At 37.4% G+C, this 26953-nt stretch overlaps 1 protein-coding gene across 1 annotated transcript in view; it reads right to left on the bottom strand.

The window, feature by feature from the left end:
• LOC150100817 (uncharacterized) overlaps positions 1-26953 on the bottom strand; it is a 975156-nt gene that overhangs the window by 301315 nt on the left and 646888 nt on the right. The window contains exons 27-28 of the mRNA XM_090401910.1: positions 25320-25409; positions 8952-9113 (exon numbers count right to left, since the gene is read on the bottom strand). Of these exons, the coding sequence (XP_090258036.1) occupies positions 8952-9113; positions 25320-25409 (252 nt within the window). The remainder of the gene's footprint in view (positions 1-8951; positions 9114-25319; positions 25410-26953) is intronic.

Below are 26953 nucleotides of genomic sequence, written 5' to 3'. Positions count from 1 at the left end.
CCATCTGATTCAGCTGCTTGGTGATACTACACCAGTCCTTGCCAGGTCGTCCTGTTGTATGATTCTGGAGGATTTAATTCTCTGAAGATCAGTCACTCCAGACACACCATCCATCCATCTCATTAATAGTCTACTCCTTCCTCTTTTTCCAGGAACTTTACCTTCTATTATTCTTTTGAGAAGTCTTTCAGTGTGTCCAAAGTATTTCCGCTTTCTTCTGTCAGTATCCTTAAGGAGCCTTAAAGTTCTACCGATCCTTTCTAGCAACTATCCATTTGTCTGGCTTTCAGTATATGATATCTTCAACAGCCTTCTGTAACACCACATCTTAAAAGCATCTATCCTTTTATCAGACTTCTTTAGATTTAAAATTTCACAATCATAAGTCGCTGTTGAAAAAACACCTACATACAGAATCCTCAACTTTGTTCCTATGGAGATAGATCCATCCTCCCAGATTTTAGACAAGTCACTTACTGTTATTTTAGCCATTCCTAATCTTCTTCTAACATTCTCTGAACAGCAATTCTTCATATTAATAATGGATCCCAGGTATACTCAAACTTGCTGACTTCAATTCTTTCTCCATTAAGGTACACTTCTTTTTCAGGAGCTCCCCTGTCTATTTCCTTTGAGAACCATAATCTTCATCTTTCTGGGATTGAGCTAAAGGCCTGTGTTCTTACCAATCTCATTAACTTTGTCAAGGATTTGTCCTAGTTCTTCCTAGTTCTTCATTACAAAGGTTACAAGATTATAACCTCTCTTCATTTCATCCAAGGATGGGCTGATCCTCTTCTTAGAGGTTTAGACCTTTCTAATGCAGCCAGCTTGTTATTCCTTTGCTATATCCCCTAATGACATGCTATATCCCCAGGTTCATTTGTCTGTAGGTATGTGTATTTGTGACACTGGTTTATCTGTTTGCAAGAAAACAAAACCTGTTATGAGGAAGAAAAATCCCTGCCACTTCTATGTGAGATCAGCTAACTCTTTCGAAAAGCTCTTATAAAGGTTCTTTATTTTTGTGGCAGGAATGAATCTTGCGTCTTTCCCTAAACTAAAGTTCCCCAAAACTAAAGGGCATTGTCATTATTAACTGAGCTATGAGAATGCAATTAAATCTAGTGAACTTAAGTGTTATTTTGTATGTCATGATATGTTATTGACAGTTGGTATTAAAATAATTTTATGATCCTTAGAAAGCTGACCATTGTGTGATTGTTTAGATCAGAGGTTGGCAAAGTGGTCGATATCGACCTTGGGCATCAATATAGCTATCCAAAGGATCGATAAATGTTTAGGGGTCAATAAACACCTAAAACAATTTTAAGTAACACCTAGTAAACATGTAACTATTCATCAAACACATCTTTCTCATTAACCATTCCAAGTAAATCAATAAAATGTAAGTAAATTTTTAATGTTCTTTATAAATTTCTTTAAGTATTTTCTTTAAATTTCTTTAAAGAATCAGGAAGCAGTAATGAAGGAAAAGGGTGAAGGAATTATTTTTAAATTGATAAATTTATTATTGATAACATTTATTCATTTATTTAACATGATGGGGGGGTTGATGAGGGATCAAGGATTCCATGAGGGGGGTCAATGGTCTAAAACGTTTGCTGACCCCGGTTTAGATTGTGCCAAGCAACTATGGCAATGATGAAATGTGCATTAAGTCTTAGCTGAAGTTCAGGGATCAGTACTAAGGTAATAACAACACAAACTTATATAAATAGGGAATTTATTCTTTCCCTTTACACGGCTTTGTTAAGACAATATATGTAATATTTCAAATATGGTTGACTGGGTTCCACATGGATGAAAAAACAGTGGAGAATCAGGCCTGTTGAATTTGCTTGTGAAGAACGAGAGAGAAGGTGATGAGAGACATACAAATTATTATTATCATCATCATCCTCAAGACCTACATGAAGTAAAAGGCTCATTGTGGGAGGTTCCCCTCTAATACACCAGTTCATCATAAATGAATACCTTAAATGCATTCACATTCTCTGCAGATACCACACTCTCATCAATGCTTTCCAATCATTCACTACTCTCCAGGTAAAAAAATCTTCTCACTCCTTTGACTTTAACTCTTCTTATACAGCTTGCAGGGATGACATTGTTTTTTCCCACCATTTTATGAAAAACCTCTTCAATGTCAATATCCTCCTATCAGCCTACACTCTGTAAATTGAATCTTCTCAACATTTTTACATATTCAACATTCCAGAGACTATAAACCACCTTAGTCAATTGCCTCTGGACTTTTTCAAATACCTCTGCATCCTTTTGAACACCAGCTGACCAAATCTGTGTACAGTATATGTCCATACATGGCCTAATCAAGGCCTTATTATAACGAACCAGAATCTCCTTACTTCTATAAGTCAGTGTCCTCTGCATCATTGCCAGAAATAATTGTTTTCCTCACAACTTCAGAAATATGTCCTGTAAAGTTTTGATCCCTATATAGTGAGCAAGAGGTGTTTGGGGAGTTGAGTAAACTAGATGTAAATAAGGCTGTGGGACTTGATAATATATCACCGCGTATTCTCAAGGAATGTGCCAGAGTGTTGACACCTGCCTTGACATATTTTTTTAATACGAGTCTTGCACTTGGTCAAGTCCCTAAAGAGCGGAAGGAGGGCAAGATTGTGCCACTTCATAAAGGAGGTGATCGAACTCAAGCATCAAACTATAGGCCTATCTGTGTGTCAGGTGTTGTGGTTAAGTTGTTGGAGAAGCTTGTGAGAACTAGGATCCAGAGTTGGGTTGACAACAATGGTATAATCTTTGATGGACAGCATGGATTTGCTAAAGGGAGGTCGTGTTTTAGTAATCTACTTACTTATTACAATAAAGTGACTGCTTCCTTGGACAGAGGAGAAGGATACACAGTAATATACTTGGATTTTGCAAAAGCTTTTGATAGAGTACCTCATGATAAGTTGACAGTCAAACTAGAGCAGATGGGGTTGGATATTAGATTAGTGCATTGGATTGGAGACTGGCTATCTGATAGGTATCAACAAGTTGTGTATGGGGGTGCAATATCCAGGAAAAGGAAAGTCACTAGTGGAGTGCCTCAGGGATCTGTTTTAGGGCCATTACTATTTAACTTGTATATTAATGATATTGGCGAAGATTTGGATGGAGATATTCAGTTGTTTGCAGATGATGCAAAGTTGGGACGAACCATAAAGAGTAGTGAAGATGTTGTGGCCTGGCAAGAAGACTTGAATAAATTGAGTGATTGGGCAAGCAAATGGGGATGCGAGTTCAATGTTGCAAAATGTAAGGTTTTAAAATTTGGAAAACAAAGATGGGATGCAGAATTTATGCTTGGTGAGAATATATTTTTGGAAGTAGAGGAAATAAGAGATCTGGGAGTGATAGTGGATAAGGATCTAAAATTTAGGGAACACATCGCCAAAATTGTGAAGACAACACAAAGACTTCTGGGAATGATGAGGAAGACACTGATGTGTAGAAGTAGGGAGATTCTTGTTCCATTGTATAAGGCTTTGATTAGGCCACACATGGACTATTGTGCCCAGATTTGGTCACCTGGTTTTCAGAAGGATGAAGAGATGTTGGAAAGGGTGCAAAGGCGACTGACTAAGGTAGTTTCTGACCTCTGGAATGTCGAGTATGAGGAAAGATTGAAAAGATGTAATTTGCAGAGTCTAGTGGAGAGAAGGAAGAGGGAAGATATGATAAAGACCTACAAGTTGGTAAGGGGTTGTTATAGGATCAATGGTGGAGAAGTTCTACAGAGAATAGTGGGAGATCAGGGGAGAACCAGAGGTCATACCTGGAAACTGTATAAAGAGGGTGTGAGTAGGGGAGTGAGAGGCAGGTTTTTTTCGTGCAGAGTTGTGAATGATTGGAATGCCTTGCCTGAGAGTGTGGTGTCTGCAAGGAGTTTGAATGTGTTTAAGACCCGGTATGATGAGATGTGTGCGAGATAAAAGTACCTCCTAGATGAGTCTTTGACTCCATGAGGTCTTGTTTTAATAATAATAATAATAATATATCATACAACACAGATATCTTATTTCCTCCAATACATCCCCAACCAAGTGTATACTCTACATCCCATGTGTTTTCCAAATTTTAAAACCTTACACTTTGGAACATTGAACTAGCATTCCCAATACTTTGCCCATTCAGTCAGTCTATTTAAGTCCTCTTATAAATTCACTTAATCTGTTCTGCTTCTCATAGTTCTTCTCAACATTGCATCATCTGCAAAGAACTGGATCCTGATTCAAATTTTCCTTAAGATTTGAATCAGGATCCAGATTAAAAATTGACAGCCCTAAAACAGACCTTGGAGGAATACCACTGGTTCTATTCCTCCTCAGGGATATTGCTCCCCCTCCCCATACACAGCTTGCTGATACCTATCAAAGAAATCCCAATCCAATGCACTAATCTAATAATCAACCCCAGTCCAGTTTAACTATCAACTTAAAATGTATCAATCTCTCACAAAACTTTGTAAAATTTAAGTATACTGCTGTGTATACATCTCCATTGTCCAATGTACCTGCCACCTTATTGTAATGAGTAAGTAGATTACTAAAACATGATATTCTTTACCAGAATCTTAAACATCAAAGAGAATACCAGTCTTGTCAACTCAGTTCTCTGGGACATGAATGTTGCTAGTGATCAGTTGCATGAAGAGTACAAGAAACAGACCAAGAAGGTGACTGGTTTGGTAAGGACAGCAAAAATGCAGCATGAAAAGAAATTAGCCAAACAAGCTAAGAAAAATCCTAATTGGTTCTTTTGATATGTGGCAAGTAGAAGGAAAAATAAATATGGAAGGATGATTCCTGATTAATTGCACTGGAAGATTTGTAACCGATGTGGAGGTTATAGTTGAATTATTCAATTGATCAGTTTATCAGTGTATTTCATTCTTGTAAAGGCAACATCAGGAGAAGCTGGAGTGCAGAATGTATGGAAAAGGAGGAACATTAAATACACTTGGTGTTAAGAAAGCAGTAGGATTTGACAGTATGCTGCCATGTATAAGGCAACATACTATCAAATCCTAGTATGGGGGATAACACTAGGGCTAGAAATTATAGACTAATCTGTGTGTATTTGGGGTTGCTAAGTTGGTGAGGACTAGGATTCAGAAGTGGGTTGTACGATAGTCAGCATGGTAGGAGCTACATACTTGTAGCTAGCTTAGCTACAAGCTAGTAGCAAGACTGAAACAGATGGGATTAGTTAAGAGATTAATAAGTTGGATAGTTGACTGGCATCAGTAGGCTGTATATGCAGGAGTGGTATCCCAACAAAGGAAAGCTGCTGGTGGAGTGCCACAGGGATCTGTTTTGTGACCATTATTGTTTAACTTGCATGCTAATGACATTGGGACCAGCATAACTAGAGATGTGCAGCTGTTCACCAATGAAGCAAAGTTGGGAAGGGCTATCAGAAGTAGACCGGATGCTGTGGCCTTGCAGGAAGTTCTGAATAGTTTATGTGAGTGGACAAATGATTGGTGCTGTCAGTTTAATGTTGCAAAGTACAAGGGCTTGAAATTTGGTATGCAAATTTGGTGTGTAGACAATACAATTAATGGAAAAATTTTTGAAGGAGGAGATGAGAGATCTGAGAGTGATGGTGGGGAGAGAAAGACTTTAGGGTCAAATTGCTAAAATTGTAAGAACATCCCAATGGATTATGGCAATAATGAGGAGGACGACGACATTGACATGCAGAAGCAAAGAGGTTATGGTTCCCCTGTATCAGACTTTCATCAGGCCACATATGAATCGAGTGTGCACAGATTTGGTCATCTGGTTTTCAGGGAGATGAGGATGTACTGGAGATATTTCATAGAGTTGAGGGAGGTAAGGTTAGAAGGCTTCTATTTCTATATAAGGAGGGTGTGAGCAGGGAAGTGAGAAGCAGGTTCTTTGCATGAAGAGTGATTGGTGGAGTAGAATGCATTGCCTGAAAGTGTGATGATTGCAGAGACTGTGAATAGGTTGAAGGCATGGATGATATTTTGATATGAGAGAGTATAGACTTCCAGTGATGAGTACTTTGACTCCATGGAGGTCAGATGATAATAATTATCATCTCACCTCCATGTAGTAATTCTTGTTCACTCACAGTCAGTCTCCCTCCTTCCACTGCTCTCAAAGTTCACATCATGTCACATTCATAAGTACAAAAGACCTTCATGAACATCTCCTTAATATATCAACTATATCCTTTGCAGCTGTTATCCTTTTATTATTTTCTTCAATTAGTTGTTATCCTTCCTTAATGTAATGTTTATTTTGCATCTTTATCTAACCACTGATCATAATGCAACTTTGCTTCGCTTACCAAGTTATCCTCCTTGCCTGTTCTTTGTATTTCTCTTGGAATTAATTATTATCACACATCTTATGTTCCCTTCATAATACCTTCTACCCTTCCTCTGTATTGCAAGCTTAATCTCTGCATTCATCCATTTCACATCTACTTTATTTAACATTGTGAGCTTTAACATATCTTTAAACATTGCTTATACTACACAATTCTTGAGTACCACTCAAGCAGCATTGATCTCCTTTCTTCCCAACTCCCCATTCCATGCCATACCTGAAAGCTGTCACCTGAGGTTTTCATAATCACCTACTTTGTAGTTCCACATATATCCTTTCCTCACAGAAGTCTTCACATGGTTGGCAACTAACCAGGTAATTACTTCATGGTCACTCTCACCAAATGGAGGGAGATTTGACACCTCATTTATAATGACATCCTCTGATGAGATAATCAAATCCAAGACCCTCAATCCTTGCATGCCCACTGTTACAAACTACCTGAGGTAGTTGTCCTTCAAAAATTAAAATTCATTTTGCTGTCTTCCTGATGCTATCTTGTCATTCCAGTCTATATTGCCATAATTAAAATCAAAAATACTGATCACTCTTTTCTTATTTCCTTGGCTAATTTGCTTATACATTTCATCAACCCCTGTGGCCTAATGGATAAGGCATCAGTCCTAAACCACGGATTGTGGGTTTGAATCCCACCAGGGGTATTTGTTTAGAGCTTCCGTAGCTCAGTTGGTATAGACGAAGCCCTTTGGACTGAATTATCTGGATTCAATTCCTATCAATGATGCAAGGAACCTTTATGATTCCTTTATGAGGTCTTTTTGACTCTGAGTTATACGGTCTCATACAGAGGTGTAAGGTTTTTTTCTCTTGGAAACTCAGGTTTTCTAGCCTGGTTGGTCAAATGGCTAGTGCTGCTATCCAGCCAAAGGGCTGCAGGTTCAAATCCCACTATGGGCATAGCTGTTTGCAATTGTCTGTGAAAATACTAGTGGGGGGGGGGGGTGGACAGTAAATGGCATTGGTGTAGATCAGCACTTCTCAAACTTTTCCTACAATGGAACACTTCACAAATCCTGAAATTTTAATGGAACACCTTGGTTAGAGTCGAGTATCATCAGTCCCATATTCAATGTAAAGCTAAGCACACACTATCACTGAAGCAGGCTGTATTGCATCACAAAAATGCGACAGCACACACTACAGGCATGCTGGGGCGCAGCGTATTGCATTGACCTTGCTTGTGACCACACGTTTCCTAGAACAGATACCTCCATACTTCACTCACGCTTGGAGGTGTCAACAACCGTGGGTGGCTGAGTTAAGGCCCACATGCACTGGCCTTAATAGCACAATCCACATGCAATGAGGAGCATCTGATTTTCAAACATGTTTGAACTTGTTGCAGCATTTAAAACCATTCCAGGCTCATATTAATTTTGATAATTTTTCACAGAACATTTATTCACTTTCTGCGGAACACCAGTGTTCCACGGAACATAGTTTGGGAAACCCTGGTGTAGATGATGTGGTTGCTGCATTGGTAGATTGAGTGGTGAAGACGGAGAGTTGTAGAGAAGGTGCCCTCCCTCGATGAGTCCTTTGACTCCTTCTAGGTATCAGGTAATAATAGTAATAATTTCATGGTCATTACTTTCCACATTACCAGATCTATAACAACATATGACTTAGGTATTTCATTCTATTCACCTGTATCTCATGCCATACTACCTGCAAACAACTACCACTGTTCCCCCCCTAGCATCTCTATCTTGCAAGGGCTAACTCCTTTACTAACATCAAAAGCACTCCACCTCCTTTTTTACCATTTCAATCTCTATTCCTGTCAGGATATCATTCTAATCTAATCCTGCTGACTTATTCCAACAATTTTTGAGTGAATGAATTCAATCATGCAACAGTTTCATTCCCCTTATTTGTGATACTTCTAGCATTAGTATATAGACATAACATTTTATTTCTGAATCTGTAATAAGTTTCACTAATGCCTTATTAGATGTGCATCTCCATGATGCTACCATGGAGAAGCACATCTCTATCATACTATCCACTTATCCATTCATTAGCACTGTCTCAATCCCTCATTCCTTACTCAAAGTATGGAGATTTTTTAATATATGCTTTGATGGGGGGAAGGGGGGGGGGGAGAACAAGTGATCATTCCTGGAAGCTGAGTAAAAAGTAAATTTATTAATCATGAAAGTCTATGTTTTTCTAATGTTTTTCAAATTATCATCTGATAAATGAGTGGAGAGAGCTGCCAATGGGAGTAGAAAGTGCTCCTTCAACAAATGAGTTTAAGGAATGGAAATGATAGCTGCTGTGGATTGATAAGCTTCCACAAGGAGTCCATGAACTCCTTCACCATTAATGATACTAAGCTGGTAAACTGCACATTATATTTTATTTATAATGAAATTATTATGTAAAATTTATATATCTGATCCATGACGAATGACTAATAGTAGTCAAAGATAAATATAAATCTATCTCTTGTATCTCCACAACACTAGCGCACTGTGTTATGTATATAAAACCAAACTAGCCATTGATATTTACCTGGATATCCAATTCTTCCTTTGTCTCCTTTTTCCCCAAACTCAGATGCTTCACCTGGAGGTCCAGGATATCCAGACAGACCTTGCTGCCCTTGCTCTCCTTTAAGACCAGACAAACCAGGATATCCTTGTCTTCCTGGAAAACCCTGATCACCTGTTTTACCTGTAACATATTACAGAATGTAGAACTTTTAGCTGTTGCACTAAAATAAACAATGAATACTTACATGAAAAAAACATGGAAATATGGTAGATAATTAATTTTCAAAAAGTGTAAACAAAAAAAAATTGTAATAATTGCAATTAAAATTTTTTGTTGTTGCTGTCATAGTGAATAGAGAATGGCAGTCTCACCCAGGGTACAAATGTACTATAGACTTACCAATAACCTTTAATGGGTGAGAACCACATTAAAAAATTAAAGAAATAAATCAAAAAACACAATCCTACTTAAATTATGTGGATAATCCTATCAAGCAGAAGGATCTATTACTGCACTTAAGGCAAAAATATAAGTAAATATAAAAAAGAACTTGAAAAAATTATTAACACCAGACCTCCATGGATATCCATTGCAGGAAGCAAACACTGTTACACAACAAAGTCCATCAAAACCATGCTTGAAACTCATTCAATGCATCTGCATTCACCCCAATGTCAGGCAACACATTCCATTGACCAACCACTTGTTTCAATAATGTTGAGTAGGCATATTTAAAATAATTATAAACTGGAGGAAAACTCACATAAAATTCTATGCTAACAAGCATAGAATTTTTGCCTATGTTTTTTTTTTTTTAATAAGTTAGGAAATTTACTGACCTTTTTAGTTATCTTACATTAGCTATTTAGGTTGCACTTTTTAGAGCTGTCTGTTAGTTCAATTGTCATTTTGTGTTCTTGTACTCACACTGCCTAGGATATCATGCTGGAGGCTTAATGGATTTTTTACAACACTCAGAAAGGATGTTTTACAACACTCAGAAAGGACAACACTAAGATATCAGACAGAACCATCTGACATCTTAGATTAACATCTCAGACGGAACCGTCTGGCATCTTAGATCTCTTTTCCTTTGCCATTAACTCTGGGTATTTTTCTTGGAAGAACAAAATCCACAAGCAGATAGAGGGAACTGCCTTGGGTTCCCCCCTCCCTCTCGCCAATTTTTATATGGAAGATTTTGAAAAACGAGCCATAGACTCAACCCCACTCAAACCTTCTATCTGGCTAAGATATGTAGATGATGTGTTCTCTGTTTGGCCTCATGGCCCAGACACGTTAGACTCCTTCCTCAGTCATCTCAATAGCCTACACCCAAGAATCCAGTTTACTATGGAAAAGAACAATTGTTTACCCTTTCTAGACACCTTAGTTACACGCCAGCCTAATGATACACTTGCCTGCACTGTATACAGAAAACCCACACACACACAAGCAGATACATTCACAAATTCTCCCACCACCACCCCTCTCAACAATATGGCATTATTAAAACTCTTACCAAGAGAGCCCACAATCATTGTTCCAGTGGAATCGCCCTCACTACTGAGCTTAACCACATACACAGCACTTTCCTCTCCAATGGCTACAGTGATCACAGTATCAAAAAAATAATCAGTTCCTCCCCCATTCCCCGTCCTTCTCGTCAACAAGATTTTAAAAATGCCATCACCATACCCTACATCCGTAGCACATCCGAAAAAATAGCCAAGATTCTAAAAAAGTACAACCTACACACAGCATATAAGCCCCACCGCAAACTTGCTACCCTTATCCGTTCTACGAAAGATCAGCTCCCTCCTCTCTCTTTGCCTGGAGTTTACAAAGTACCCTGTTCCTGTAAGCTGGCGTACTTTGGACAGACAGGCAAATCAGCATCCATCTGCCTGGAGGAACGCAAGTCTTACATCTGTAAACACAACTATGGTCATTCAGGCTTGGCTGACCATGTCTTGGACACCACCCACAGGGTATCATGGAAGAAAACCACCATGTTCCACCACAGCAAATTCAAGAAAGAGAGACTATTCTTAGAAGCACCAGCAGCTCTCAGAAATCAACCAAATCTTAATAAATAAGTTTGCATTAAGCTTCCGAAGATTTGGGAAATACTCATCACCAGAGGTCCCACCTTACATTTCAGGCCACCTACAACTGCCCTTAGAGGGCGCTCCACCTAGACAGGACTTTAGTGTCACCCACGTGGTTGGGCTTAATATTGTTTTATATTTGTGTTATGTTACATTAGTTGTTTTTGTAATCCCCGTAGATGTCCTAGTGACTAGGACGAAATATAGGAAGTATTAAATTCTGTTTTAATCCTTTCTGAGTGTTGTAAAAAATCCATTAAGCCTCCAACATGATGTCCTCACAGCACTTTAAGCCTCTACACACAAACTGCCTAGGATACTTAGACAAAAAAATTTATGCTAATAAAATATTTTACATAAGTTTTCCTTCAGTATTATAATTATTTTAAAAATAACCAAGCAGTCTCCATGCCCTCCTTATACAGAATCCAGATAAAAATGTGGATTTTTTTTTTTCCTGTAGTCAATGCTTTACTACTGCTCATTCAGTTGCTGAGCAGTATTAACCCACATTTTTGAACAATATAGTAGAAGTGACATCTAAGTAACATTGACTGAATAAGTAGCTTGATTTTTTTGTTGGAATTACAGCCAAAACAATGAAGACTCTGAGGCCAGTATATTAATTGTTAACTGAATATGTTCTTGGCTGGTTTGGCTAATTTACAGAATATAAAACCCAAAATGCTGGGGAGAAAAAATACCCTACTGCTGCTGCTTCAGAAGCAGTAGCGTGTAAATGTAATTGTAAAAATTCTTTGCATTTCTGAAGAGATCTGAATTCTCATTTTTCAAAACTAATAATAGTAAGTTGTCACTGGCAACCAGCTATGGAGGATTTGAACTAGTGTGGATACCAAGAAGTAATGATACTGATATATAACTAGAAAATATGGAAAGATTTCAGTAATGACCTGCAAACTGGTTGACTAAAAGCAATAATCAAAACAAACACAAGAGATACATGGATTAGCTAAAACAAACAACCACAAACATTTATGAGTTTGAAGTGTCATTAAGTTTAATGACTGATACTGGTGCACTGATATTTTTAATATTATTACCCAAGCCTTTCCACATGTTCCACACACCTATCATGGAATCCTTAAAACAACATCATTTATTTCATATTGCCTACCATTACCTGTTCTTAACTCATTCACTTACAATGAACTCAAAAAACTATCCCTGATAACCAGTTCTACTCATTCATGCCACCAAATAGATAAACAAAAAAAAACCTGTGCATCATAGTGCTGCTATGGTAAGAAGTGGCCTGACCAGTGCCACAGTATAAGGCACTGGTCAGACCACACTTGGACTATTGTGCTCAGATCTGATCACTGGTTTTCAATGTGATGTGGAGACATTGGAGAGGGTCCAGAGGCAAGTCATTAAGACAATGTCAAGACTTTGGAATGCTGGCTATGGAGAGAGCTTGAAGAAATATGGATTGCAGAGTTTGGTGGATAAGAGGAAAAGAGGTGATATGATAGAGACATTTAAGTTAGTGAGAGGATTATATCAGATTAATCCAGAGGGGCTTATAAAAAGAGCAGAAGGTGAGAGGGGGAAGAATCAGAGGTCATTCCTAGAAGTTATATAAAAGTGTGGTGAAGAGAGGTGTGAGGAGTAGATTTTTTTACATGGAGAATTGTCAGTGAATGGAATGCATTACCATAATGTGTTATTAATGCAAGGAATGTTAAGGATTTTAAGATTATATATGATAAATATGTTGTCAGTTGAATGAACCTCCCATGATGAGTCTGTCAACTCCATGGATGATGTAATAATAATAATATCCTTGCTAACCATGCCCATACTCAACTTCTATTGGGTAGCCCTTGTTTTTTCTCTTTATTTCTCCTTTGTTACTATATATCAAAACATTTCTTCTTAGCCTTTCTATAAAATTCCCTTAAATACTTCTATGTTACTTTCATATCTTCCTCTTTTGTGCATATGAGCTAAATGTTGTAATCCAATAATCTTCAGTCACTCCTGAGAGGGAGCATTCCATAGAAATGTCAATTTCTGAGTTACCTGTTTCTGGATCCACTCCAACACTCCCCCATCGCTAAGAAATCTAGGTAACTTTATAACATGGTAAACCAACAACCTATCCTGTCCACAGTATTAGTCTATATAAATCATACTACAGGATCCCTACATCACCTTTATTACTATTGCCATTCCCAGTTGGATATACATCAGCAGCCAGTTGGATATACTCTGCCCTAAATAATTCTCAGTAACATCAATGTACAAAACATATGGCAACCAAATATATGCTCTAGTACACTACAGTCACCAGTCTTTACCTTGATTCTGCTCCACAGCATATTCATCCCATCTGTTTGAAGTTGTAAAACACTTTTCCATGTGATATCCTGTCAAATGCATCTGTAAAGCTCAGCAATATTCATGTGTTTTGATTTCTGACCTATCCTTCATAAAACTATGCTGTTCCTCTAAGAGTACCACATTTTCGTCCAATAATTTTCATTGACTGTTATAAAATCTGCCAACTTCTAACTAGGATCCTCATCTTAAAAATGATCTGACATGTGAAAGTACATAAGACCTATAGCGCAACAGTGTAATGTTTGGGTGTGATTGAGGAGAATTGGTATGAGGGAAACTATTCCAAAGAACAGAGGTGGATGGAATGAATGAGGATGATGGGAAGATAATTTAGCGTGTTAGGAGTTGGATAGTGTATGGTTGCTTACCTTTGGATACTCTAATTCTTATATGATAAAAAAAAAAAAAAAAAGTGAAGGGATGGCGGTGGTCAGTTCAGCAGAGCAATGTTCACAAAAGTACCTATGGAAAAGACATAAGGCAAAAACAGAGCAAGTGCCTATGAAAAAGTGACGGAAGGGAGTCTGGGAGAGAGGAATCACCTATTAAGCTTGGACAATATTCCAAGGTTGATCAAATCTAAGACAAACATTTTTAGGAATTGAGCAGGAGAGAAGTAATGTTTTGATTGAAAAAGAATGCTGAGAAAGTTATCTTGAAAAGATATTATAACATTATCAAATGTAAGTGGGAACGAAGTAGGATTTATACTTCAGATAATAAGACAGGACTGAGTTTTAATAGCATTGAATTCACTAAGTTGTCTTTGCCCCATTTGAGAATGATGATGAGATCAGTTTTTAAATCACTGGTTATGGAAGGTCTTGATGCTTCAATCATTTGAGTACAGCAGGATTTCTCTAATAAAGAATGGAAAATCAGCAAAATTATGCATAGGATTTGAAGTGAGAGAGAGAGAGGAATCATTATTATTATTATCATGAGCAACTCCAAGGAGTCCTTATACTCATCGAAAGAGGCCCTAAACATCATGTCAAAAACTATCCTACATTTGCACAGTATCTACCATACTTTGCTTTGAACTCATTCACAGTCATGGCACCCACAACAAACTCTGGAAACCTATTCCACTCATTCACTACTCTCCAAGCAAAAAATCTAGTTCTAACACCCCTGCTAACTACACTCTTACTCAGTTTCCATGGATGGTCCCTCTAGTTCTCCCATCAACACACCTGTTCTGAAAAATTTCCTCTGAATTAATCTTCTAAAATCCCTCAGCAATTTGTATGTCTCAATCATATCACCTCTTGTGGTAGTTAAAGTTTCTGTAACCCACAAATCTTCAACCCATTCCACAGAGCTGCTACCATCTTGGTCACTTGTCTCTGGATCCTCTCCACTATTTCCATCATCAATGTAAAGGAGTCAGAGTACAGAGTAGAGAGCCCTGGGATACTTAAGCATTGATAAAGGAATCTAATGAGAGGAAGCCATCTACCATGATATACAGCGAATGATCAGAAAGGAAGCTGGAAACTGGCAATCAAACCACAATGGGTAGGAGGGAGACCGCAGGTGGTAGCTTGTTCAGATATGATACAATCAAATGCAGTGGCGACCGGTGAAAATTTTAAGTGGGGGTGCTGCATATAAAAATAAAAAAACTTTTTTTTCCTAATCAGTAACGAATTTATTAATAAATAAATTTACATATTAAAAAATTGCTTTATTAAAAATATTTCATCCTCACCACGAACAAACACCAATAATAAAAGTTTCATATCAATAGCAATGACAAGTGCAAACAAATATCAGCGTTAGATCACAGTATTTGTTTCGTGTAACGATAACTGAAAAAAAATATAATTATTTTCACATTTTCAACGGTGACACTTGTCATAATTCAGCCTTGTATCTATCTATAATAAATAAATAATTATATGTTATTTTAACAAAATAAAAAAGATTTACAAAAAATAGTTCACCAGGCACATGCACCAGTAATAAATGTTTCATATCTCCCAGAAATAATGCGCACAATAATAAGATACACTGCCCAGATGGCAGTGTATCTAATGACGTAACGTGCAATGACAAGTGCAAATGAATATCGGCGTTAGATCGCAGTGCATTTGTTTCGTGTAACGATCATTGAAAAAATATAATTCTTTTCATATTTTCAACAGTGACACTCATCATAATTCAGCCTTGTATCTATAATAAATAAATAATTATATGTTATTGGAACAAAATAAAATTTACAAAAAATAGTTCACCACGCACACACACCAATAATAAACGTTTCATATCTCACAGAAATAATGCGCACAATAATAAGATACGCTGCCCAGATGGCAGTGTATCTAATGACGTAACGTGCAATGACAAGCGCAAACGAATATCGGTGTTAGATCGCAGCGCATTTGTTTCATAATCTAAAGCATTAATAGAACAATTCCAATTATTAACTATTCAATCAATGTTGAAATATAAGCTGTAACCTTTAACATGTTGTATTGCATTTATATAATGTTGTAAGCATTGTTATTATTTATAAACACAAACAAAATTTATTTCTTTCATTTTTTCCTTGGGGTGCCGCAGTGTCATAGTGCTTATGTAAGGGCTGCCACTGATCAAATGCCTTTGAAATCATGAGTGACCACATGGGTTTCTAAAAATCTTTCCATGGCCTGTATCCAAAGGTGGTTAAGGTTAACAAGGAGATCTGTTATAGAACAATAATGATGGAATATATATGGGTGATCACTAATGGATCTCCAGGTAGTTAATTAATTGATAATGATACCTGATTAATTGATGAATTTACTGCTTGTTGATGGGATGAGAGCAAATGGATGATAATTTGATGACTATCATTTATCTCCCTTTTTTTTAGATATATGCTGGATAAAGGTTTGCTTCCTTGCTGGTGGGTAGATATCAGATGAACATATAGGCAATGTAGAATGGGTTTTCTGATGCACAAAGTTTGATCACAGCTGCAAAAATACTATCTGCACCAGGAGATAGTAGAATTAAGATTAATCAGTAGTTTTCTGATATTCTTCTTGGAAAAATCAGAGGCATGCAGTAATGGGCAGCTTGTGATAGTGCAATAGATGATTTGCCTTAGTTGTCTAAACAAGAGTTGGAGGAAAAGATTGATACCAAGTGGTCTGCCTTACCCTTGGATGAGGTTAACATGGTATCATCACAATGTGAGAGGTGGAAACAAAAAAGGGGAGAAGTTATGTCCAACAGCCTTAATGAAGGACAAGAATGATTTCCAGTTGAGCAGAAGGCAATATTACTTTATGAAGTCCACTATGGAATTGTTGATAACTATTTAAAACCTGTTTTGTGCTGTAATATAAGCTAAGTGGTAAGCTGGAGCTTTAAAGGAATTTAGCCATTGAACATATGCTGCATTTTTACCACATACTGCAGAGGCACATTTTTTTTGAGAATCAGGGCTTGGATTGGTGTTGAGGGTTTGAAGTGGAGCGGGGAATGAAGGTCCTCATTCTAGTGAGAATTATTTTGGTTATAAGTTCATTGCAGATGTGGATCAGAAGTAAAACAAGTAATCTAACTATGAAAAAGATGTGTAAAAATTCAAAGATAAAGCCAGTTGGCACTATTGTAGGGTAGGAGGCCAAAATTGGTTGGAAGGGGAATGATCTGTGGAAGAGAAGACTTGGAAAAGATTATGGGGAGAGCTGCCAAAAGGGCAGCAGACATCCACAGTGTATTTGGAGGGAGACTGGTTAAGAAAAGGTCTAGAGCATTAGAAGAATGATGAGTTGTCTGGTATGCATATTGGTAGGTTAACTGTTTCTGATAGATCAAGATTGATGGCAAATATTGAAAGTTTATTTTTCGCTTGGTTAGACTATAATAAATTTAGTTTAATCCTTTATCCAAGTGAGAGCAAACAAAGTTTGCACCTGAAAATATCTTCAGGACTGAATATGGTCTTGTACTATCTTACCTGGGTAAGTAGTACAACACCAGGCAACTCGTAGCAAAGTGGAGCAAGCTACCAACACTCCTATCCCAGTATCTCCCATAATGCAAAACACATCTCCTTGCGGATATGTATAATGTTATGCATTAACATCGTTGTACTACTTACCTAGGTAAGATAGTACAACACCATATTCAGTCCTGAAGATATTTTCAGGCGCAAACTTTGTTTGCTCTCACTTGGATAAAGGATTAAACTAAATTTATTATTGATGGCAAATAATTCAGCTTCCCTTTGGTCTTGATCTGTAAAGTTAAAGATCAAGAGCCAGTTTGTGTTATGGGCATAAAGTCTCCTAGGAAGACTTAATAGAATTATCATACTTTCTTTCCACTCACTTGGGATGCTGACACTGTGCAAATCTTCAATTAAATAGTCTGGTTACAGGCATTACCAATCCTGGGAAACATGGATGGGGAGTTGGGACCAGCATAATGAAATTAGATAATAGAAGCAGTAGTGAATGGTCAGCATAGAAACAGGATGTCCAGGGATGAAAGGAAAATACTTGAGTAGGATGTGTGTGTGTGTGTGTGTGTGTGTGTGTGTGTGTGTGTGTGTGTGTGTGGAAAAGACATGACAAATTTCTTGACAGTGCTTAAATTTACCATAATTGTAGGCTATTTTTGTTCTTATGTGCCATTCCAGTCATTTCGACTTGTGAACAAAGGCTCTTTCCATCTCACTCAGCCTCTTGTCTTTTCTTTCAGCAACTGTAAGGTCATGTTGGTAAGTTCCTTTATGTTGTCCACCAACTCATTTGCATCTATAACAAGTTTCACTCACATCGCTTATTAGATCTCCATAATTAACTCGAGCCATTTCTTTTTCTCCTTATTCATCTTAGAATCTTCTTCAAATCCAATTGTTTTCCCTTGATCCTAGGTCACCCCTTCCCATTTTGTCTACATGCACATTCACCTTGGAGCATCTATCTTTCTCATACTGTGTTCCCCTGTCCACCCTAAGCCTTACGGTTTCCCTATTTGTCTTGCACACTTGCTTTCTCTCATTCTTTATACTCATGCTACCCACTTCTTCATTCATAACCAACACTTAAATCTCTCCTTTCTTACTCTCCCACTCTTTCACATCAATTCTTACATGATGAGATTGATTCTCTGCAGTCATTTCTCTACTTTTCAGCAGCAATCTCTTCAAATATCTCACACCAACGTGGTGGTGGATTTGAGCTGTGGTTAAAAAAAAGTGTTTTTAAATGGTGTAGAGTTGACTTCTGTCGCGAATCTGTGCTACATTTTTTTTCAGCAATACAAGTGTTCTTTAGTGATGCTGCATTTGGAGTTTAGTTGTTATTTATATTGTGCTATTTTTGGGTTACCGAGAAAGCAAGGTCACAGTCGAACGCATCTGTGGTGGAAGAGAAGAAGATAAGTTTTGTTATTTAGGATAGTTAAATATAGCTTATACTTATAGTATCATATAAGTAAATTAGTTACAGTAGAGCATATAACATAGTATTTAGCATTTAATTGTAGTAGTGTAAAAATTTAGCGTTTAGTTGTTGTAATTTCTTGACAACACTATTTGAATCATGGTGGCAGCCACAGTTCCAATTACAGATGGCATGTCGCCAAGTCCTCCCTCACTTAAGGACTATAATTTGCATAACATATTACAGGATTTTTATCATGTGGTACCTGTGGTATGTATGTGTCCAAGCAGTTGGATATATGGCAGGTGAGAGAAGGGGAAGTGCATATATGCACAAAATGTGGGCAATGGTAGGAACTTAGTGTGTTAGATATTACGATAACTGACCTTGTTGCGGCAGAGGCGGGAGAATCTCAAGAGACAGAGACAAGTAGTGTGATAGAAGGTGAGAATAATGAGCAAAATATGAATGGAAAAAAAAAAGCATGGGGGGAGTGGAAGGCTCGAAGGATTATGAAGTTTTCAAAGATGGTCTTGATTAGGAGGATGAATAGTGAGTAAGAGTGGCTAACTTGCAGAGAGAGAGAGAGAGAGAGAGAGATGAGCTGAAATATCTCAGAAATGAGATGAGAAGTAGGAAATATGAGATTAGGCGAATGGAAGAGATGATGCAAGGTGAATATGTGGAGTAGAGAATAGCAACAGTAGAAGAGAGATATGGGAATGGTAGAAAAGGAGAGAATAGGAACAATAGAAGAAAGAAAATGAAAGAGGTTATGGGAATGATAGAAGAGAAAAGAATAGGAACAATAAAAGAGAGGGAATGAGAGAGAGTCATGGGAATTATAGAAGAGGAAAGAACAGAAAGAGTAGAAGATAGGAAATGAGAGAGATATGGGAATGATGAGAGGAATGAAGAAGAGAATGGAAACAGTCAAAGAGAGGGAATGAGAAGAATGTGAGGGAGTGGTGGAGCTAGGGATAGAGTGACAGCAGGTAAGTAGGGGAACACAGAGAGAATGGGTTAGAGGGGGGAGAGAGAGAGTGAAGGATACAGGTGAGCAATCAAGGAACAGAGTGGTAAGAGGTGTGATGTATGGAGACTCAATCCGTGGTGTGCAAGATAGTATGCCAGAGGAGTATTTGCCTGAAGGAACGATACAGAGTGTGGCTATGGCAATTAAGCAGGGTGAAAGAATGGATGATATAATTGTGATGGTGGACACGAATGACTTGAGAGGCAGTGTAAATCAGGTGACGAGAGATCAGAGATTCTTGCTTGAGATTATAAAGAAAATGCAGAGAGAAAAGGTAGTTTGAGTGTTACCCAGGTATGATAATGATGAGCTGAGCAGAAGAGCAGTGATAATGAACAGCATAATAGACAGAATGTGTCAGAAGAGAGGGTGGAATATGTGGATACTTGGAGAGCATTTGAGGACAGAAACGAACTGTATGCGAGAGACCACTTGCATTTGAATGAGGAAGGATGTAGGCATCTGGAGTAATTGCTGTTGTCTGAATGAGTCGGTGTGTCAATGCAGAGAAACTAGAATTCTCAGGGTGGATGGTAGCAGGGGTGGCCTCTTGCAGGAATGGATGTTTGAGGGAAGGGGGATGACATCAGGTAACACTGAGTTCAGTGGGATCTGGAGGAGATAATGATAGGTATAGAAGCAGTGACATTTTTATGCTTTTATACTAATTTATCTCCTTTATACTAAGGAGATGAATTAGTGGCACTGATACCATCAGCCTGGCCAAAGATTATTGGGATCTCTGAGATGTGGTTGATGGAAGATGATATAATCACAGGAATAGAAGTAGCTGGGTAAAGCATTGTTTGGCAGGATAGGAAGAGAAACTGCAGTGGTGGAGTACTGCTTATGATAAGTGATGACTTATGTCCTCTAAGAGTGGCGGCTTTGGAAGGCAGTGACACTTGTGGTTTTGAAAGCATATGGTGTGAGGGAGATGGGCAAGACAGGATATTTAGTGGGGTGTTGCTATAAGCCAAGGAGCACAGAGGTGGAGAGCAGGAGATGTTTAGGCAGTTGAGCTTGGCAAGCGCAAATAGAACGATTGCTATGGGAGATTTTAACTATAGCAGCATAAGCTGGGAAGAGGAAAATGCATGTATTAATAAGAGAATGGAATTTCTAGAATTCTTGAGGGACAAATGTCTTAGGCAACATATGCTAGACGGAACAAGAGGTTCGAGAGTTTTGGGATTTGGTCATAGCACCAGAAGAGCTGATTATAACTGAGATGATGTCTCTCATCTCATCTCCCTCCCCCCCTCCACAAGTTGGAGAGAGTGACCATGTGGTTTTTACTTGGAAGATGAATAGACATGTAGGAGTATCAAAGAAAAGGGGAACATATGTGGAATTATAAGGCAAGTGATTATAATACTCTTAGATAACACCTTGGGGTAGTTCCATGGAGGGTGGAATTGGACGGCCAGGATATCATTAGTGCTTGGAAAATTGTGTAGGAATATTTGTTAGCTGCAAATAGTAAGCTGTATTCCATGACTGAAGAATTGGAATTGGATGGCCAGGATATCATCAGTGCTTGGAAAATTGTGTAGGAATATTTGTTAGCAGCAATAGTAAGCTGTATTCCACGACTGAAGAAGAGGAGACAATTTGATGTAAAGTAGATGACAAACAATATCAGACAGGAACTGCAGGTGAAAAAAGAGGTTAAGGAAGAGATATAAGGAGAGGGGTGGGGAGCATATGCAATAAGAATATAAAACTCAGGCCAGGGGAGTGACTAATATGGTGAGGAAAGCAAAACTGGCATATGAGAAGCAATTGGCACTAAGATCCAAGAAAAATCCTAGGGAATTTTTAGTTATGTGGCCAGTAGGAGGAGAAATGATTGTGGAAGAATGACATTATTGGATAAAAATCAGAATAGAGTGACTGATGCAGAGGACATAGTGGAGTTATTCAATGAAAACTTTATTGGAGTATTTCATCCTGGAGAAGTAGGTTTTAATACCAGATAGATAGGACAGGTTCGAGGTTGAGAGATGCAAGAGGAGAGTGTGTTTTAAATACTGAGTGCTCTAGATGTCAATAAAGCTGTGGGACTGGATGATATTTCACCACAGGTTTTGACAGAATGTGCTAAAGAAATGACAGCTCCATTGACCTGGCTTTTCAATGAAAATCTGGCTATGGGAAAGGTACCAAATGAATAGAACAAAGGTAAGATAGTGCCATTGCATAAGGGCAGTAGCAGAATGAAAGTGTCTAATACCAGTTTGTGTTTCATCAGTAGTTGTTAAGATCTTGGAGAAAGTAGTGAATGACCATATACAGTGTCGGGCAGATGATGGTAATGTTATCTGTGAGAGTAAACATGAATTTGTTAAGGGGTGCTCTTGCTTTAGTAATATGATTGCCTTTTATTATTATTATTACGGGCAACTCCAAGGAGTCCATAAACTCATCGAGGGAGGCCCTAACATCCTGACAAGAACAACTATTCGACATTCACACAGTATCTATCATACTTCGCCTTGAACTCATTTACAGTCATGGCATTATAATAAAGTGACAAGGACATTATAATAAAGTGATGAGGGAAATGTATATACTACCATTTTTTTGGATTTTACAAAGGCATTTGACAGGGTGCCACATGATAAGCTGATATTTAAGTTGCAGCACATGTGTTCAGATGTCAGGTCAGTCATCTGGATTCAGGATTGGCTGTCTCATAGGTATCAGAGAGTTGTGTATGGTGGGACAGTTTCAAGGAGGCAGAGGGTTACTAGTGGCATCCCACAGGGCTCAGTACTGGGACCTGTATTGTTTAATCTGTATATCAGTAACTTTGTTAATGGACTGCAAAGGGATATTCAGTTGTTTGCAGATGATGTGAGGCTGGAAAGGGTTATTAGTAATAGTGCAGATGTGGCAGCCCTGCAAGTGGATTTGAATAAGCTAGACAGATGAGTAAATGAATGGTGTGTGTGTGTGTGGGGGTTAATGGAGCAGAATGTAAGGTCTTGAGGTTTGGGATATATCGATGGGAGGAGCTGTACTGGAGGAAGTAGGGGAGACAAGAGATCTGGGGGTGATGATTGACAGAATTCAGGGAGCATATTGCAAAGGTGATGAATTCAGGTAAATCAGGGGATTGCTGCAATAATGAGAAGGCCACTGACCTTCAGAGATAAAAGAGTTATCATTCCGTTGTATAAGACCCTGATCAGACCACACTTAGACTATGGTTCTCAAATTTGGTCCCAAGGATTTGAAGGGGGGTAAATTAACTGTGGAAAGGGTACAGAGGCAGATAACAATGATGGCTTCAGGACTGTACAATGTTAAGTATATGAGGATTGGCTGAGGGAATGTGAACTGCAGAGTTTGGTGAATAGAAGAAGGACAGGTGATATGATTGAGATTTTTAAGCTGTTGAGGTGGTTACAGGGTTGACACTGGGAAGTTCTTTCGCTTTGGTGAAACACTTGGAAGGAGCGATGACCAGAGGCCATCCCTGGAAGTTATGAAAGGAAGCTGTGAGCAAGAGGGTGAGTAGTGGTTTCTTTGCATGGAGGGTTGTTGAACTGTTGAATACATTGCCTGATAGAGTGGTGAGAGCAAGAATGGTCAGTGAGTTCAAGGAGTGGTATAATAGACTGTGTTTCCTAGGAAGGACCTCCAACAATGAGTCTCTTGATTCCATGGAGGCCTGAATAATAATAATAATAATTAAAATCACGATTGTTTAAGGTCATTCTTACATGAATGCATTCGAATTTGAACCAGAATAAGGCGCCTGTGTGAAATTTTACACCAACATGCTCAGAAATGCATGTGATATGAATGCGAAAATATAATGAATTACTAATGAAAACTGAAATTAATGAATGATACAAAATAAATAAATAAAAATTTGGATAGTAATTTAGATGTTCCTCATATATTTTAGTATGGAAGAGATCATCATCATCATGCCTATCAAGGATTAAGGCCTAGAGTGGCCTGTTCCACCCTTAGAAGTCATCGTTGAATATTTTAAGAGAACATCCTGGTTTTCTTTTTCCTAATGGCTTGTACTTTAAGGCTTGGTTTGCTAATTGTTCTGTTTTCATTCTTTGAACATGTTCCATTCATTTATGTCAATATTTTTAAATTTTTTTCTATTACTGATTCCTGGTTTAATTCTTTCATAATTTCTTTGTTTCTTTTGTGATCAAATAGATTATACTTTGCAGTTTTTCTCATAAAATTCATTCCAGCTGTTATTAATCTTTGTTTGTCTTTTTGTTTTATTGTCCAGATTTCACTTCCATACAATAGGACTGGGTAGGGCTAATGTATTGCATACTTTAGTCTGATTTGTTTGTATAGAAGAGATGGTTTACAAAAATTTCTGCTCTTTTATTGGCAAAAGTATCAATCATGTGTTTAATCAAGACATAAAGCAGTTGCAAGCATATGCATCATAAGAGATTAAAAACTGAATAATGTACCAAGTATATGATGTGGGTACATTATTCAGAAAATGATTAATGTACTTGCATATGTTATTTTGTTATTGTTCTGATTTCATTTAAAAAAAAAAAAAGATATGCTCATCTGTAATTCTATTGTGCTCTGAAGTTTAAAAAAGAAAAAGAAACTCAGATAGAAAGATTACAGTTTTAACATGGTAGAGAAGATTTAAATAAAATCACTGGCAGTACTGAATGACATTCTACAATTGAAGTTCCAGTTGTTTTCAGACTCAGAAGGAAAAGACATACTTGCTGCATTAAGAGAACTGCATTGAAGGAATCATAGTGAATATAGTGAATTACATGACAACCAACTCACTTGTTTCTGCAAGAGAAGCCAGTTGTTCTTTTTGATAATTAGTTATAGGATCAAGATTCAATGTTCAGATAGCAGTTACCAAAACAATGGATATTGGAAATGGAATGCTTGATTTTTGAATTTTCTAATGTTAACTTTATTCAGTTTTTCAAATAATCAGTACATCATTTGAATCCTGTAAATATTAGACATTGGAATAATCAGTTTTGAGGCTTTTTAATTTTAGTCAGGATTCAAAGTTCAGATAATAAAACTGCAAATAATGAACATCGGAATGATTTATTAGTTTGAAAAAAATCATATAACCAGTCATACTTCCTATCAAAACAGGGTTTTTCTCCCGGAAACGCTGGTTTTTCATCCCGCATACAGACAAATTGGCCCTTCAGAACACACGCAATTTACAGACAAAAAATACTAGTTGTGGTGGTGGTGGGCGGTAGATGGCGTTGATGGAGATGATTGGTAGTAGAGGTTCGGTGTATTGGTGGAGACAGTTGTATAATAGGTGTCCTCCTGCGATGAGTCTTTGGACTCCTTGGAGGTGTCACGAATAATAATAATAATAACAATGAGTAACACTGTTTAAAAATAACTTCTCAAAACTTTTGGATTGAAGCATACATATTTTGGACATACATAATGTTAGAAACAAATTTGTATGAAAATAAAATACCTTTTTGACCTGGAAACCCTGGATTACCAGGCAGTCCTTGAGTTCCTTTATTTCCAGGAATACCTTGATCTCCAGGTTCACCTTTAAATCCTGAAATATATATGAAATAACATTTATTTAAAAAGACAGAGAGTGCTTATTTCTATATTAAAAACACAATAAAGGGTCAAAATACATACAAGTGATAATGCTGGAATGATATTCAGTTAAATGCTTGGCATTTAAGTCATGCTTAAAATGTCTAAGATGAATGAAAATCATAATAACATGGATTCTTAAATTAAAAAATTATAATTTTAGGAATCCTCTAGATGCACCATGGAAAATGTGATGACTATTGGAAAGTGAATATAAGTGTGAAACTTTCACGCTTATATTCAAAACAGCACCTGAAACATCAAGTGCTGTTTTCTTAATTATAAGTAAAGTAATTGCTCTAAAGCATTCTTATATAGTTGCCTATCATACATAGTGATGCATGTGACCAAGTAATTTGCATATAATGCTGCGTAAGTGATGTTTAAAGGTTTCTAATTCAGTCACCAGTATGTGTAGTTAAGTCGGCCTAAGATGAGTTTGCTGACTTTATAGAGATTACTGTAATGATAATAAGAGTAAAGTTTTTGCCACTATTACCCACTTTTAACTCTATTTCATGTGTGTGTGTAATTGTGTGTTTTGTCTTTCACATTCTCCCATACTCTACCCATCCATTTCTTTTGCCATTTATGTATCATCCTCAATGAAACATTTACACTAATAATCTTTTATACATTATCATAATTCTCCTCCACCTTATTTCTGACTAGTGTTCTCTTGTTATTATTCAGCTGTGCTCTTCTCTTCTCTTCTCATCAATTCACATGTTTGCAAAATGGTAAGAGAAGAGAGTGCCTTTCTTTCTCATCATAATCTCTGTTTTCCTAGACATTACCATGTTCCTGCTATATATAAAAACATCCCATCAACTCTTTTGTTGATGGGATGTTTTTAAGGATTAACAAAAGAGTTGTCACTCTTTTGTTAATCCTTTATGCTACTGGTCAGGCTAAAGTTAATCCTTTAGCCTGACCTCTGGTGAAAAAAAAAATAAAATTGAATAAATAAATAAAAATATTTATGAAATAAATAAAATTTTAAAAAGTTTAATAAATAAAAATAAAATCAATAAATATGTTTATATACATAATAATTGTTCAGATGATTAAAAAATTATAGTGGAACAACATTAAATGCATCTTTACAGTCTGTCTTAAGGTTCTTTTGTTGAGGTGCTACCATCATGTTCTGGATTCTATTTGGATTGCAGATAAGTCTTCCAGATTGTTGGAATTCTTAATCCATCATTCTTGAGATCAGGATGATGAATCAGAATCTCACAGGCTTTCTTGAATTTTATTTCAAACCAGGTTTTGATGCAGTAGGGACTTGGTGCTTTACCCAGTTAATTCTGTGACATGTTTGGAATGCATGGTCTGACAGGCCTGCTTTATAATAGCAAAGGAATTTAATGTGTCCTTTGTATTCATTTTTTTTTGTTGTTGTTGTTGTTGGAATTGTGTGCCCTGTTTCCCCTACATAGGATAAGCTGCACTGAATTTTGTAAACCTCTAGGTGGGCAAGGTACGGAAGGG

Source organism: Typopeltis vanoorti, chromosome 12 (genome assembly GCF_054136105.1).
Source record: "Typopeltis vanoorti isolate ZY-2024b chromosome 12, IOZ_Tvanoo_1.0, whole genome shotgun sequence".
NCBI classification, from domain to species: domain Eukaryota; kingdom Metazoa; phylum Arthropoda; class Arachnida; order Uropygi; family Thelyphonidae; genus Typopeltis; species Typopeltis vanoorti.
Note: the sequence above shows the minus strand (reverse complement) of the source record. Positions and strands in the feature narration are given on the sequence as shown.